We start from the raw sequence: 15,539 nt of genomic DNA, 5'->3' as shown, positions 1-15,539 counted from the left end.
AACAAAGTTCAGGATTATGTTCCCGAGCCAAGTACTTTTTAAGAAGACAGGTGCCAGTATTTTTGGTTTGCCATAAAAGTTTTGTCACTAACTTCATTCTGCTTGAAGCCAGGCAGGATTTTTTCAGAATAAGATTTAGAATATATTTCAATGTATACTACCTGTGTGCAGCACCTTTAACTCACCACATAGTAAGTGTTAATGTGATTATGTTAAAGCTGTTTAAAAACATTTAATAATAACTGTCACCCAAAACAATACATCGCTGCTTTCTTGTGAGACTGTTGGATTGACCATTATCATAATAAGAAATATAATGCAAATGAGATATTGTAACTCATAGGAACTCTGCAGCATTTTCTTAATGATTTGGCTCTTAAAGCTAACTCAGAAAATGGATTTCCACTGAACAAAGACGGAGTAAGCAGTGTAACTGGATTTCCGTTGTGACTAATAGCCAACCTTTAGATTAAAGCCAAATCACAGAAGTTTTAAATTCTGATTATCAGATGCAGCAATGAAATGTTCAGCTCACTTCAATTACATAAACTGAACTACCTAAGTTTTAAATCAAGATGAAAGGGATGAACCAGACCATACAGCTTGAATACTTTAAGGGAGGCCTGAACTAGACACCTTCATACCTTTCTAGGGGAAAAGTGCTGCCTAGCACTTCTCTGCAAAAATCTGTTTGTACATAAGGTGTATCTAAAAGTAATTACAGCACACAACCCCCTGAGATTTGATGGGATTTTGTGCACTCTGTGATGGTAACTAGCTCTCGATGGCCAAGGCTCAGAGTATTAATTTTGCATTATACTTTGAAGAGTGAGATGCATCAGGAGATCCAGGGAGTGAGTTACAGAAGTCAGTCACCCTTGCGAGCCAGTTTGGGTGGGTGGGCACAAGGCAAGAAAAGAATAACTAGTTCCAAGCTTTTAACATTTGTGAGTAATTTAAGGCTTAAGTCTTTAGTTCACAGGATCTAGACAGGAACAAAAAATAGCTATAGTTTAAAATAAAAAAAAAAAGCTTGGCACTTCTGTGATTAGTTTGAGAAGGTGTCACTTATCTTACATTATATTATGGAAAATCTGTATAACAGCCAAAAAAGAGTAATCCAGACTTGTAGTCAATACATAGATGTGCATTTATACATTTTAATAGTTTTTGGTTTCAAGCATACAAACTTTAGATCACAGCTGTTTGGTGTCAGAACTCCCTGCATCTGCATGCTATTATCTGCCTTTTTTTGAGCAAGCCCAGAACATCCGCTGTACAACATGCTACAGAAAAGAAAAGGGAGCAAAAAAACCCAAAACCAAACCCAACATCAAAAATAGATTTACATAAAGAATAGAACCTTTTCATATGGAAATCCTTTTCTCTCATATATATATTTATATATAATCTGTGAAAATGATACGTCAAAATCTTATTTCCATATTTACACTTTTTCCTTCTTGGAAGATTTACATCCATCACTTGACAGCTTCCAAACCCAACAGCCTCTTGGCCCAGGAGACCAAAACAAGGTGGACAGTGGGCCCCCCTGCGCAGGGAGCCCCGCAGTCCAGCGGCAGAACGCGCCGCCTGGCTGGAAAAGCTCTCAGAGCCTGGAATCAGCTTCCCAGAGGTTTGTTTGTGTTTATCGGGCTGCAGATTCTGCCTGGGGTCAGCTTGGTTGGTTGTATGTGAGCCATGCAGGTTACCCTTCCGGAAGGAGCTCCTCATGCCACTGGAGTTGGATAAGAAAAAGGAAGTCATGCGAACTCAAGTGAAGTTAGAGTGCCAGCAGGCTGGGGAAAAAATCTTCTATTTTGTTGGTTTGGAACAGTTCTCTTATTGCACTTGGTCTGTGTGTTTCCTCCTTTGTTTGAGGAAAGAAAAGAAACCACCTGATTTTGAAACAGTTTGCTTGTAACACTTGTCAGTTAATGTTAACAAGAGAAAGGTGAATGAAGTATTTCAAACTTATCTCCAAAAAGGACAGTCTTCTACCACCTCACATCCTAACAGTGTATTTATAGTTACTATTTCTCACGTTCTTCCTTACTGATTTAGTTCCTGTGCAGCTACAGCAAAGACACCATACCCAAAATCCAGTAGTGCAAGAAGCAGCTTTTGAGTCGCGTTTCTTCAGATAGGGCCTTGTTGAGTTGGATCGAACCTTCGTTTTTTGACATTTCTTCCAGGTTGCATCAAAAGGAAATGAAAAGAGAAAAATGCAAGGCATTAGTTACATATAACAGGAACAAAACCATTGCCAAGGCCATAGTAAAGTAAAAGGCTCACATTGAGACAGTCCAACTAATGTCTCTAAGGTACAACAATTTAAGGAATTTGGTTGCATGCTTTCTGTAGCATACTATCAAGTATTAGTTTCCTTATGCAGTTTCAAGATCATGCTGGCATACCAAATTCAATTATTCCTGTAGTAGTTCAAGTGGTGCTCTGAATTTGTAGAAACTTTCAGCCCACAGTGCCGTGTGTGTCCAGCAGGCCAAGAAAGCATGCACGTACCTAAAGGGAATGACTCAGAACTGCCAGTGCTGGAAATATAATACAGAAGCAGACGGAGACTTGATTTCTCCAAGCTGGCTACACCAGAATTTAGTTTAAGTATTGCAATGTGATGAAAGAGTGAGTGCCTCTGTGAGCTCTTACCGCACTACTGACCGTAACCGCTGTGAATCTTAGTAAGGTGCAAAATAGAGCCAAGACACTGCATTCGAAGGAGACTGGACAGTTTTGTAAATGTTGTGATTAGAATTTAATGTTACTAGTGGATAGCAAGCTGGCTGGGGAGATCCAGTCTCCTGCGATACTGATATCCTATGTCAAACAGCAAGACAGTAGGAAGCAACAACAAAAGTTAGGTGCAACCTCCCCAGTATCTGGCTTTATGTGGGGCATCAAGCAAGGGGCTCATGCATTTAGTTTGAACATTGGGCATACGCACCACTACTGCCACCAAACTGACATGCAAAGAATACAGAACAGGAATTCATAAATTCCCTAAAGCTACATACCAAGCCCAGGATTTTCTGTGCTCTGCAGCCCTGCTAACTGCTACCCCTGCTACAGTATTTAGAAATGTACTATACACAAAGTTTGCCTGGTTTTTGCAGAGACTCATGGATGTAAGCAAAGGCAACTTATTTTTTTAGAAGACTTCTAGGTACTTCTTGGGTATCCTTTGTTTTGTTCTTGGGTACCAGAGCCTGCAGTTTTGCAAAGTGAATGCTTAAGAATTGCTGGTTTCTGAAAGATCACGATGCTCATCTTTCAATAATTTTCTGTATATTAGTACTGTACTAATGCTCCTTTTGAATTAGGCTGACATTACTTCAATATCCTCCTCTGTACTACAGGTAAATTTGAGATAAGCAAATTTATATTTTCAGGCCAACCTGAAGAGCTGCAGGATCGGAAGTACAAATATAATGTAATTTTGTTAAATGGGAGTTAAAACCTGCTTTGTGTCTGCTCATCATGCCAGTTTCAATAGGGAAAGGACATGTCTGCCTCTCTTCCCCTCCACCCCCCCTTTATGTATTGTCTAGCATACTTGAATTCAAACACTACCTATGAGCAACTAATTAGTCAGTCTCCTTAAAACAAATCATCAATGCATATAAAAAAATCCAGGTGACGCAACTTGCCTTCCTACCCTACGGAAAGAACCATATTCCAGTTCACTTCAAGAGGACAAGTCATTAAACATTCACTGAATTACATTCTGTTATCTGAGATTATTTTCATTAAAGAAATGGACTTTATAATTCTTATAAAGTACAAGGTACAGAGGCCAGGAACTATGCTAGCTTCCCAGTACAACTCTTTTATCCTACCAGGTGTTTTCTAACGTGACCTCCACCAGTGCAGTGTTTCACTGAGGACTATATGGCTCCCCCAGCAGCCGGGCTATCTGACACCAGGCAGTGCTGTGACCTCGCCATGTGTTCTGCCATCTGTCCAAACCATCTAGTTACTCATTGCCTACTACGCACTACAAGGAACAAGATACTAATCAAACCACTACCTTTCTTCACTTAGGATATTCTGCTAACAGTGTTGTATAAGAAAGAGATAGTGAAGAACTAAAAGAATATTTAAAATAAAAGCCTGAAATAGTACCTGAAAGATGGAACATCAGGTATAGTGTCAATAAGAGAACATGGTACACATGGGCAAAGCATTAGGAGGAGCCCAGCACATCTCTGCTGTGATTGCAGTCACGTCTTATCCCTCAGGAACTGGAGTTCAATTCTGATTCCCCAACCTGCTCTGACAACTTCATCCCAAATTACCATTTTAATACTAAAATGAAGACAGAAGTCTTACTTAAATTGACAAATAGAACCAGTCTCTGTCTTCCCCAAGCAAATGACAATAAAAAGGAAAGTAGGTGAGTCCTGGATATCTGCACCTCTTGATAGCTGTGTATTATAGCAGTACAAGGTTCCTTCCAGTGTGCTCCAGTACCATTATAAAGGCAGGGGCAGAAGAGTCCTCTTTGGAAGGACACGTAGGAGAATGATGCTGTTTCCCAGTTCTGTGCTGGTTTATGTGGACGATCTTAGAACATTAACTTCTTTGTGCATTCAATGTTTTAATGCCTCTTTAAATAACAAGGGTCAGCCTTTCGGTCTGTAATTCAACCAGGAAAAATGTCTCTAACAGAAACAAAATTAGAGGTGATTCTGAATCAAAACCCCACACCATTCTACAGCACATCACTGCCTCTGTGACATGGTCATCTTTACAAATGAAAAATAGTTCAGAAAAGTAGTTTCAAAAAATGCTGGATGTATATAAAAAATACCTTGTTGTAATTCTCTGCAAGGTTTTTTTTGCAACTAATTAGAAATGTGGTTGGACAATATATTAATTGCAAATCTATGCCTTTAGCCGTGTCACTTCAAGTATTTAAGTAAAGCTTTATATTTAAGATTTATCCCAAAGCAGTATTATAACCACTTCAAATAGCTGATGTATTCACAGGCCTTCCTAAAGCATAGTTCAAATTTTGAAGGAGAGATTAAATAAATTATCTTTTGCTGCAAAACTGATTAAAATTACCAAAACCAGGGACTAGAATTAGTAGCTTAAAATAAGACATCAACCTCCCATTTATTCTAGTAGTTTGGAAAAAAGTGAGAAAATATCTCACGTGTTTGATTCTGATGCCGATGTTTGCGTAGTGGTGACTGTATTTAGGTCACGATTGAGGCTTTATGGAAACTCTGGTAACAGACCCAATCCTCCTTCCTCACCAAGCTGCCATTAGCATTCTACTGCCTTATCGTACAGAACATTTTGAGGTCTAAATGCATCTATACATACCAGTTAAAAACCTGACATCTGTCTGGACTGGGTAAGTCTTGGGTCTGTTCATTAATCCTCCATTAAAGGAACAGAAAACCCTGTAGCTCCTCAGCTAAAAAAGAGTTGCTGGAACCAGAACTGTGCATGTCATCAACTCTTCTCTGGCAACCACTTTTGCATTTTGATATAACAAGAAGCAGCTTTTCATATGCATCTCCACATCACTCTTACTAGCATTGCCTCTTAGCAGCGGTGGTTTATTACCAAAAATTGCTTTAATACTGTTAAATTCAGCAACAAAAGCATTTAAATGACTTATATTACTGCAAAAGCTTTGCAAAAGTAAGTGAATATATGCTATGAAAAAAGTGAGCACAGGCTGCTAGACACTGATTCTAGCCAATGCATAGAAGAACTACCCTAATGGTAAAAATGTCCTTCCTACATCAGTCCTACATTACACACTGTATCTTGAAATCTTGCCACATCAAAGCAAACTTCACACTTCAAGACTATCTGTTCCTTACCCAGCAGCGTTCAGGCAGAAATATGTAGGGCTCCCCTACTGCAGTCTGAACAGCACCGTACTACGCAAAGCTCAGCTGAAGGAAAAGCTACTTCTTAACAAGGTTTCCACCTGCAGCCTTTAAGACACCTGAAACTGTCAGTTAACTTTTTTTCTTTCCTATTCTTATCCACACATTAACTTGATTAGAAAGCTAACCTAGTGGAAGTTTGTTTGCTTTTGTATTTATTTTACTTTGTTTCTCCAAACTTTCATCGAGCTTTCTTTCACACTTCCCCTCCAAGCTCCCCCCACCCCCCGTCTCAGTTCATGAACAAAGTTTGCTTAGTTGCAGCTTACGTTTGATATGGACTTGACACCACAGTACCGTATGTTCATATGAACATCTGATAACCTGTGAAACAGAAATCACATCTCCCAGTTTGTAAAGCATTAGCTACCTTCTCTCGTATTTGCAGAGACTAAACATATCACTTCTTTAAAAAGGAAAAGTTAAAATCCTCTTTATTATCCTCATCTCTCCCTCCAGATACATCTAAAGCAAAGTATCAGAGGGTCTACGTGTGCTTGCCCTCTTTTGTACACCAGCCAAAAAGCCTTTTTGGTTCCCCACTGACCCCCAGAAGAAACATGCACTTCAAGCTGTGAGCTAGGCCAGGCCAGTGGATTTGAGGTTCTGCTACAGAATAAACATTTGTATCTTGCTCTTTCGAGAATAAGAGCATCAAGAGACATTGCCAATACAGATCCTCTATAGGAATAATGAACGCCTACATTTGGGGAAACAAATGATACCAGGATGCAAAGCTGAACAACTTGTGGGAGTAGTCTGGGAGATGTGGAACACAAAGAAGAAATAATCAATCAATTAAATAGTGTGTTGTTCCAGACAGACAGGGATTCTTGTAAAGATCTGTAGAGACCCCAGCACTGCTGGAAAAGAGCAAAGGCTCTTATGGCACAAGGTGGCTTAGAAAGAGGAAGAAACTGCCTAAAGTTTTTCTATTTTAATGACTTGTACTGTCTTTTCAACAAATTACCTTCTGCAATACAAATGTATTATTTTGGGATGAGTACTCTGTGGCTAGAAAGTAAATGAATTGCTAAGTAAGACATATGTCTCTGATAGCAGAATACTAGTCCAAAACTATCATCTGTCATTCACTATTTCCAACAAAACCCAGCTTGGTTAATTCCCATGGGAACTCACAATATCATTGTTTTTTACGCTATTGCTTTATATGTGCGTAAAATGTTGTTCTCAATAAATTAAATATTCTAACAGAAATGTTAATGCAAGCCTTGCAGAAAAGTTGGCTCTATTATTTTAAAGCTTATTGCAGTGAAGTGCAGGGAAAAAAAGCCCTCAGTTCCGCAACTAACTGAAATCCTCATGTATTGCTTCTATGCTTTAGGTTAAAAGACAACTCTCCTATAATACGTAGTAGGATACAGTGGAAAAAATGTACTTGTATTAGTTAATACTACAGAATATGTCCGAGTATTACAGAGAGGCTGTAAGAAAGTGTTATTCCCAGACTTGGCCTTTACACACAAGAAATTTTTCAATCATTCAAATGAAAAGAATCCCCACTCCTTCTTGTGTTAACACCAGGTGTGAATCCATGCCTGTCGCTGCGTATTCTGAAATACACACACCTCATTTGAATTTCTGCCCTTAAATATCGATTTAATTAAACACTATAAATCAAAAATGCATGAATATTATTTTACTGTTTATAAATATGGAAAATATAAGTCTCAGCCATCTGAGACACAATGCATAAAATATATAGGACTGAATTAAAATTACATTGTTTATGGCTGCCCTGTAGTAACTTCTAAGTACTGGAGGCTGACCTAGGGGTGTTTATTGTACAAATAAGTGGATTTAATTTATTTAACTGAGAAGAAGCTGTAAGGAAGAAAAAAATACAGCAGCTCAAGATAAGTCTATCAGCAGGAGTTAGAAAGGCCTATGACGACCATACACCTATGCTTAAAGACAGATCTTTTGCTATATTTTGTATTTCATCTTTTCTTCCTAAAGCAGGTGAGGAGCCCTGAACCCACTGAACACACAGCTCTGCAGCTCCTGCGGCATCAAGGAGAAGCAGCGTTTGACCTTTGTAAGTGAATGACCAGATAAATATGACTTGATCACTCTCTTCTACTTTGATAGGCTTCTTAGGGAATAATTTTTTTAATTCTCACTTCAGACATAGAAAATTAATATAGGCCATATAAAATATTATTTGAATTATTATAAAAACCTGACTGAGGAATTATGGTTTATTGTATTACAGCTTAATCTTGATACATATTATTGAAAAGAAATAGCAGCTTGAATACCATGAGAAATTACTTGTTCCTGTGCCTAACACTTCTGTGATTTGTATGGTTTTAAACATTGATTCTAAATTTCGATCTACAATGCATGTAGACTTGACACTACAAAAAAAGGCAAGAATTAAATACTTTTGTACAAGACTCTCTCTAACAGTCACAAGCAAAATAACTAGTATGTTACCCTCCAGAGTTATAAAAAGCATTGAACTAGAATAGGGTGAGAAATGTTTTCATTGTCCAGAAGTCAGTTCAAGATTTCAAAACATTCTCTCTAAACCTGAGTTTTTAAAAAATATTTTGAATTCATAATTTAAAAAAAAAAGCTGTAACCACAAACCAAAGTTTGCTCTGGCACTTCTGAGTCAACTGTGTCAACACATTTGTTACTCAAAACTACTCAGCTACGGCCACCACTTACCATTTACACATGTAGTCTTTAATTATAAAAAAGTTTAGCAGTTTTAAAGAACTACTGCATTCAAAAGAAACGCCCCTGAAGCCAAGTATCTTTTGGGGTTTTTAACCACTGTAGTCAACTTCTGAGAGTAACACTACTTGTTGGAAGTGAAGAAAAGACCTTGTTCCCTAAGTGTTAGGGTGAACTCACAACAGTTAAAATCATTTGTTTATTGTTCTTCAACTTTGCACCCTGATGACATCTGCTAATTTCAAATCAAATTTCCTCCTTTTGTTCAGTGTAATATTTATAGCAGTTTGTTGTAGGTTGGCAGGGGAGTTAACTTAGAAATCTTGTAGCAGGAACTCAGAATTTCGTGATGTAAGCAAGAATTAGAAACGCCATCGCCACCGAAGAGAAGACATGCGGCATTGCTTACTTAAAGCCCCATCCTGTCCCCCCAAGGACAATAGCTGCTACCAGGATGGCACCAGCGATGGAGCCTATTATAAGATTGGTGGCACTAGGACCTGTGATAAAGGATTACGGTAAGACAGACATAAGAACCAACCACTTTATTCACATTAAGTGAAGCAACTGAAGGGTAGTCAAACAATTCAAGGAATATAGACAACACACAAGGTGATGTCTCTAGACAGTTTCAACAAGCTCCATGTACTTTTCTTTAACAGTAAGAATGAACAAAGCTGTTGGTCTCTGCATTGTGCTATGTTCACTTCTACCATAGATAAAAATCTAGTGTTAGACAGTAAATTCCTTTGTGACTTACTCCACTATCTAGTGAATGAACTGTCAACTGAGGACACTAAGATATTGGTGAATAATTCCTTAACTCAAAGCAAAAAACTATGAATGCTTTATGTTTTATGACTACAGAAAATGAGAAGAAGAAAAAAAAAAATCAAAAAGCCTTTTTTCGTGGAGATCCTGAAAGGTGGTAGGTATTTTAATATGAGCTGAGAGCATCTAGAACCACTTGCTAATCAGAGTCCAGACTCCCTACAGTTACGTCAATGCTAAATGTACAAACAATTGTTTGACAAAAGCAAAGGATGATATAAGGAACAAAAGTTGAAATAAAAGCTGTATTCCCATTAAGCTTTCCAAACATCAAAGCATCTCTGCAACATCCTCAAGAAGCTACTTAACAACAAAGTGGGGAAGGGTGGAGCAGGAAAAAAGAGCAACAAAAAGAAGCAGCACAGAATATGTTTGTGCAATTTTCTGAAGAGAGCAAGAGAACACCTGAATAAGATATTCATAATTGACCCTTAAGTGCTCTATTTACACAAGGTGGAGGAAAACTGACAATAGGCTTGAGTAACATTTTAATTGCTCTGTACAAAACTTTCCAATTGTGCAGTCTTTGATGTAAAGCTACTTGCTTCTGAGCTCAAGGCAAAATGAAATGAACCCAACAGTTCTTTTGCAGCATATCACACACTTTTTGTTTAAATGTTGCAGGAATAGCCTTCAAAAGCAGTTCTTACCTCCTACTGTGGTCTCCCCAAACCAAGCAATTGAAATTTTCCTATTTTAAGTGTCTGAAACTGAGTTTGGAAAACTGTCAGACAGCTAACGTAAGGAAGGAAAAAGAGCAGCCAGAGATCAGCAAAGGAAAGAGCCAGGGCAGCTGTGACAAATCAAAGTTTTCAGCTGTTAGGTCAGTATCACAAAACCTTCTGCCCAGTCCCAGACACTACAATAAGTACATGCCCAAAGTTTTAAAATTTACTGCAGTGACCTAACTTCATCACATCCAGTACATGTTTCCCATAGCGGTGCTTTTGGAAATCATAGTAGGTAAAAGGAAACTAAGGTTTAAAAATTGCTTCCTGCACTTGCAACACAAAGAGTATAGGAATATTAAAGACTTGGACTGAAAAAGAACATTATGAGCTTTACAGATATGAGCAGTGCACAAATGCCACAACAATAATTAAAAGGTAATTCTTCACTATTTGGAAGAACGTATCATATTTGGACTTACCTTTAAAGTCACACCTGGCTCAAATCAACAGGAGTGACACAGTGGAAGGTAAATGAATGCCAATTAAGGCTGGCTTCCAACAGCAGCCTCATGAGCTACTGTATCTGACTCAGAGGCTTCCTCTGGATTTTATCAAATGATTGGACACAGCAGAAGGGTGAAAACACAGCAAGTAATTTATCTGGAATAAATTTCAGAAGCCTTGAAAAATTCTAAAGCTGATTTCTTTCTAGCCACAGAATGCTGTTCCTCCCACACAAAAGGTGCAATGATTAACTGATAGTGATACAGTCCTTTAGGAAGGAAATACTAAATGGCCACTTCTTAACATCCCTCTTCTGTGTTCCCAGGCTGTTAAATATTTGGGAGAAGAAAAAGAAAGGATTTCATAGTCCACATGCATTCAACAAAAAGCAGTTTGTTCTTTCAATACAGAAAATAAATATTGGTTTTATTTACTATAAATAAGGAAGAATTCAATCAGAAGTTGAAACAATTTGGCCCAGCTAATAGAAAAGTTACTAAAATTATTTTAAATATAAACGGGTCCTGATAAAAAAAACTTTTTGGATCTGACCCAATTTGATACAGTGTCAGTGACTAAAGAAGTGATGTTCATTATTAACAGAAACACACACAAAAAGGAAAATCCAATGCCTGTGAGAATTAGGCTATCAGGTAACGGAGTAACTGGTAGATGGCTGTGCACAAAGGCACATCCATGCCTCTGGAATAGTTTCTAAACTGTTCCATGGTATGCCAGGAGTGGCAGTTGCTATGAATGCAGAAAACCAGCTATTTTTCTTAGTAAAAAAACCCAAAAAGAATACATTCAAGGTAAAGTTTCACTGATCATCAACAAGATGATAATCTCATTTCTGACTTCAATATAAAAACAAAGCCAGTGGAATATTTATGATTACTGAACAGCAACCACTTGTCTACCAGAACAGTTCTCCAATTAATAAATTCCAGTTTTGAAATACAGAGGTTTAAGAGCATTATTGGTGAGCCATTTTAAGACCATATCTGACTGCACAGATAAAAGTACTTAAAAAATGAGGCTACTTTTAAATGTTATACCTTACCTTAAATATGTATGGCTTGTGTTTCATACGATTTCCTTGATAATGCTTAATTACTAATAAACCAGAATTTTGCTACGAGCTCATTTTAGTTAGTGACATTTACAAAAAGTGTGAATCAGTATGTTTCAGCTAAATAAGCTTCTCAAGTCACTGGGCTCAGATGCTTGATATAAATACGTGTAAACTGAAAGGAAGAGGAGGGTTTTAACCCCCACCATCCTGTGGGATCATTTTCCATGCAGACGATCCCAAGGTGTGACACTTTGCTGTTCTTGTTCTTTCTATCATACTCCTGCTATAACCTGCAGACACAGATTGATTGGGAAAACTCCTGCACTGTGACCACTGGCCACGCCAGCCTTTCCTGCAAGGCACCACCTGCTCTGGCACAGCCATCGTATCATCTCGCGTCATCTTTTAGAACCCTGCTATAATCCTACTGGCGATGTTGGAACACACCTGAAATGTCAGTGGACTTCAGAGTGTTCCCTAAATCTTCAATCAGATACATTAATTCTTGTATAATCTATTGTACATTGGTTTGAAACTCTACTAGTTGTAGAAGAGGCAAGTTTACTGCAGATTGTCCTGCAGGTAACACTGCACCGTGGTGGTTGATGTTCTCTTTTCTTGCCTGTCACTTTCCCAGCCAAATCCTCTGGTTTAAGCTATCCTGTCCACTTTAGGATGAAATCTGGAAAAAAATGACTCTGCCGTTTTGTCCCCCATGATTATGAAAATAAATTCGTAAAGCATTAAGAAACTACAGTTATTTCAGCACTTTGAGGAAAAGTTTGCAATTTGCAAGTGAAGTGGGGAGGAAGAAGGGCCGGACCTGCTGAACACAACCTCCCCTGTGGCCACAGCCAGCAACAGCCACCAGAGCCTGAAGGGCATTGGAACAGAGAGGACATTTGTGTTCCTCACTTGCTTCCTTTAGACCATGCAACAAAAAGTAGCAGCACCTTGAGCGTACATTTGTATTTGAAGGAACCAGAGGACACAGAAAAGACTGACGGGATCCAGGTGACAAGAATGGGTAGAAACAAAAAGAATAATGAGTTAGGTAGTGAGTGGTAAGAGGTGAGGAAAGATGAAGAAAAGCTTCAATTAGAGCAGAATGATACAGAAGCAAGAACAAATGGTCAAGGACGCTGGTCAGAGCGGAGTGGATTGAGAGAGCAGGTAAGGGGAGATAAAAACAGACGTGTACATGGCAGAATGTAAGCAAAAGGCAAACAGTCCTCAACCTGTTCTGCTCTAGAAGCTGAGTCCCAAACCTCTACAATCTTCAGAGTCTTCAGTTCTTAGCAAACAGCTGTAAAAGCCACCAGTAAAACACCAATCTGATCTTTCACAAGCAGATGGTCCCTTACCTTCTTCCATTTGTTTTTTATTAGTTGTCCTCTGTGAGTGCAAAGGCCCATACTCTTCTCAGAATTTAAGATGAGTTCCATGCAACTGTCCAATTCGGCAAAAGCTAAAAAAGTTCTATCTAGGGCGGCAAGCTCAGACACACAACATGTTGCCTACCAGAAGAACTGCCTACACAGCCTTAATTACAACTGCACCTGAAAGCTTTTTATGCAGTCTGATTGGAAATCACAAATTGTCTTGTTACAATTCCCTCTTCAGAGATGGCGCTGTGACACAACAGAGGCTGTATATAGTGTTAGGAACACAGTGAGGCTGGAAATCTCAGAAGAGCAGAATAACAGCCATTTATTCTGGAGCTTGCGCAGAGAACGCAGAATGAAGAGAGTTCTTATACTGCCATTTTTATATGTGTATATATGTACATATATATATACACACATACATAAATTATAGTTTAAATTGAGGTAGTGGGCTAACAAGATTAGTTTCATAAAACTAGGAAAAGACAGTAAAAATTGTTTATACATATAGTTTACAATAAATTCTATACTTCAGCATTCTACTGCCTTGAGGTAACAGAATCCCAGAACACTGAGCCTTTACAGTAGAACTGGTTGGCTGTCCTGTTATCATCAGCTTTCATCTTCCTAGCCACATGGGGTGACCTATGAGCAGACTGAAAGCCCCATAGCTTTGAATAAACAATTTCTGCATTTTACTAAATAGTCCACATTACTCATTCTATTTTGCAAACTAATCACAAACTTCCATCTTTTCTCATTATTTTTATAATTTGGTGTCATGGAAATGTTTAGACATTTAATTTTACTGTGACAATGTAAAAATTCACGTATTGTTTTATGCCCCACATTATCCCAGACAGGAGAAGGTTCAACACTGCATGAGCAAAACCACACGACAGAGACACAGTCAAATCACACGACAAATACGGTCACCACATGACAAAGCTCATGGGGAAATACACAGAGGGCTCGGCTGCGTACAGTTACCTCACACACTAGGCACCAAACAGAAAACTCAAGCTAAGAAAAGTGCTTACTCTATTCCCCACCCTGTGCCTCCAAAAATCACCCCCAAGGCCAGAATGGTCCCTGCCACTGCACCTATCAGCCTGTTAGTGGCCATGCTCACTGTGCGGAGGGAAAAGGGAAGATTCTTTAAGGAAATGATCACATATAGGTCTGAAATGAAAACATGAAATAATTCCTCAAAGGAGTACATTACACTATAAGGCATCATCAGATAAACAATTCAAAGCTCCGAGTAAACCTTTCCTTACCAAAATACTGCAGCTTTGGTTTTCTTTGAATGCCTACAAATATTTCAATGAGAAGTTTTCCTGTAAATGTGAGCTTGTGAGTCTATTATTTACTTTAAAAGGGAACATCCTCAACCTACTGCCTATTTAAAACAGCCAAAATAGAAATAAATCACCAATAAGATTTCCTTTTGATCACCATATCCATAATATAACTAACCAAATGAAAACTATTTGGTAACAGTTCCATAGCAGGAAAAGAAAATAAACAACTTTCAAATTCATTCCTTTACTAGTTAGTAATATTTTCCTTTGTTACTGCATTTATCAACAGGAGTCTCTATTAATCTGTAGGACCCAAAGATGGATAACACCTTTTAAAAGGAAAAACCTATCCTAGAACTGTGCTTCAGGTAACACTCCGGAAATTTCAATAAGTTCAGATAGTCTCTCTTAAGACACTGAGGCCTTATTTTTCATTTTTAAGGGAACTCTTTTGAGAAAAAGCATCTATATATTTCCTGTGTTAAAGATTAAAAGCCTGGTAGATTCATTGAGTCATAACAGACCACAAGAAAGCAGCTGAATTCCCTGTCTAATGGGAACTTTTCCAAGGGACAAAAACTGTCTAAGTCTTCATGCTGGATAAAGTCTGCTTTGAAATGATTTCATAATTTATTCCTGTTTTGGAAATATGCACACACACAAACACATACACACACTTGAGACATAAGTTTTATATTAAAAACCAAACAAACACTATTCCACTAGTCAAACAGAGGCAAATGAAATTGCAAAGGAAGAATCTGGTGTGCATACGGAGTCCGACTGATTTCAAAACTACCAGCCGACATTCTAAAGTAATTAAAAGTTTCTGCAGTAGCCAAAAACTAACAGCAAGAACTCTGTCTGAGTTTAGAATAACTGAAGACTCATGGATTACTACCAACATAATTAAGGACCGCTGATCTGTTTTAGAACCTGAAATACCATATGGAGCCAAAAGCAACTGATGGATGATGGAAAGGTCTGAAAAGGGCAGCTGGAGTAGCAGTCAATTGTCAATTATCGTAACAATATATAAATCGATAGCAGTACTTCCTAGCTATACATGCTCTAATTGTAGTAAGAAAAATGCTTGGATTTATGGTGTGAAAAATCTTAAATCTGTTAGGTGAGTT

The 15,539-nt window shown here is 38.2% G+C and overlaps 1 protein-coding gene across 1 annotated transcript in view; it reads right to left on the bottom strand.

The window, feature by feature from the left end:
* Positions 1–2,075: 2,075 nt before the first annotated feature.
* The window catches only part of ADAM23 (ADAM metallopeptidase domain 23), a gene marked incomplete at both ends in the record, with an annotated part of 76,110 nt that continues 62,646 nt past the window's right edge, over positions 2,076–15,539 (bottom strand). The window contains 4 exon segments of the mRNA XM_080346766.1: positions 2,076–2,123; positions 2,129–2,188; positions 6,197–6,251; positions 9,043–9,133. Coding sequence (XP_080202892.1) covers positions 2,076–2,123; positions 2,129–2,188; positions 6,197–6,251; positions 9,043–9,133 — 254 coding nt within the window.

The sequence above is a fragment of the Nesoenas mayeri genome (assembly GCF_963082525.1).
Source record: "Nesoenas mayeri genome assembly, chromosome: 6".
NCBI lineage: Eukaryota > Metazoa > Chordata > Aves > Columbiformes > Columbidae > Nesoenas > Nesoenas mayeri.
This window is presented reverse-complemented; position numbering and strand designations above follow the sequence as displayed.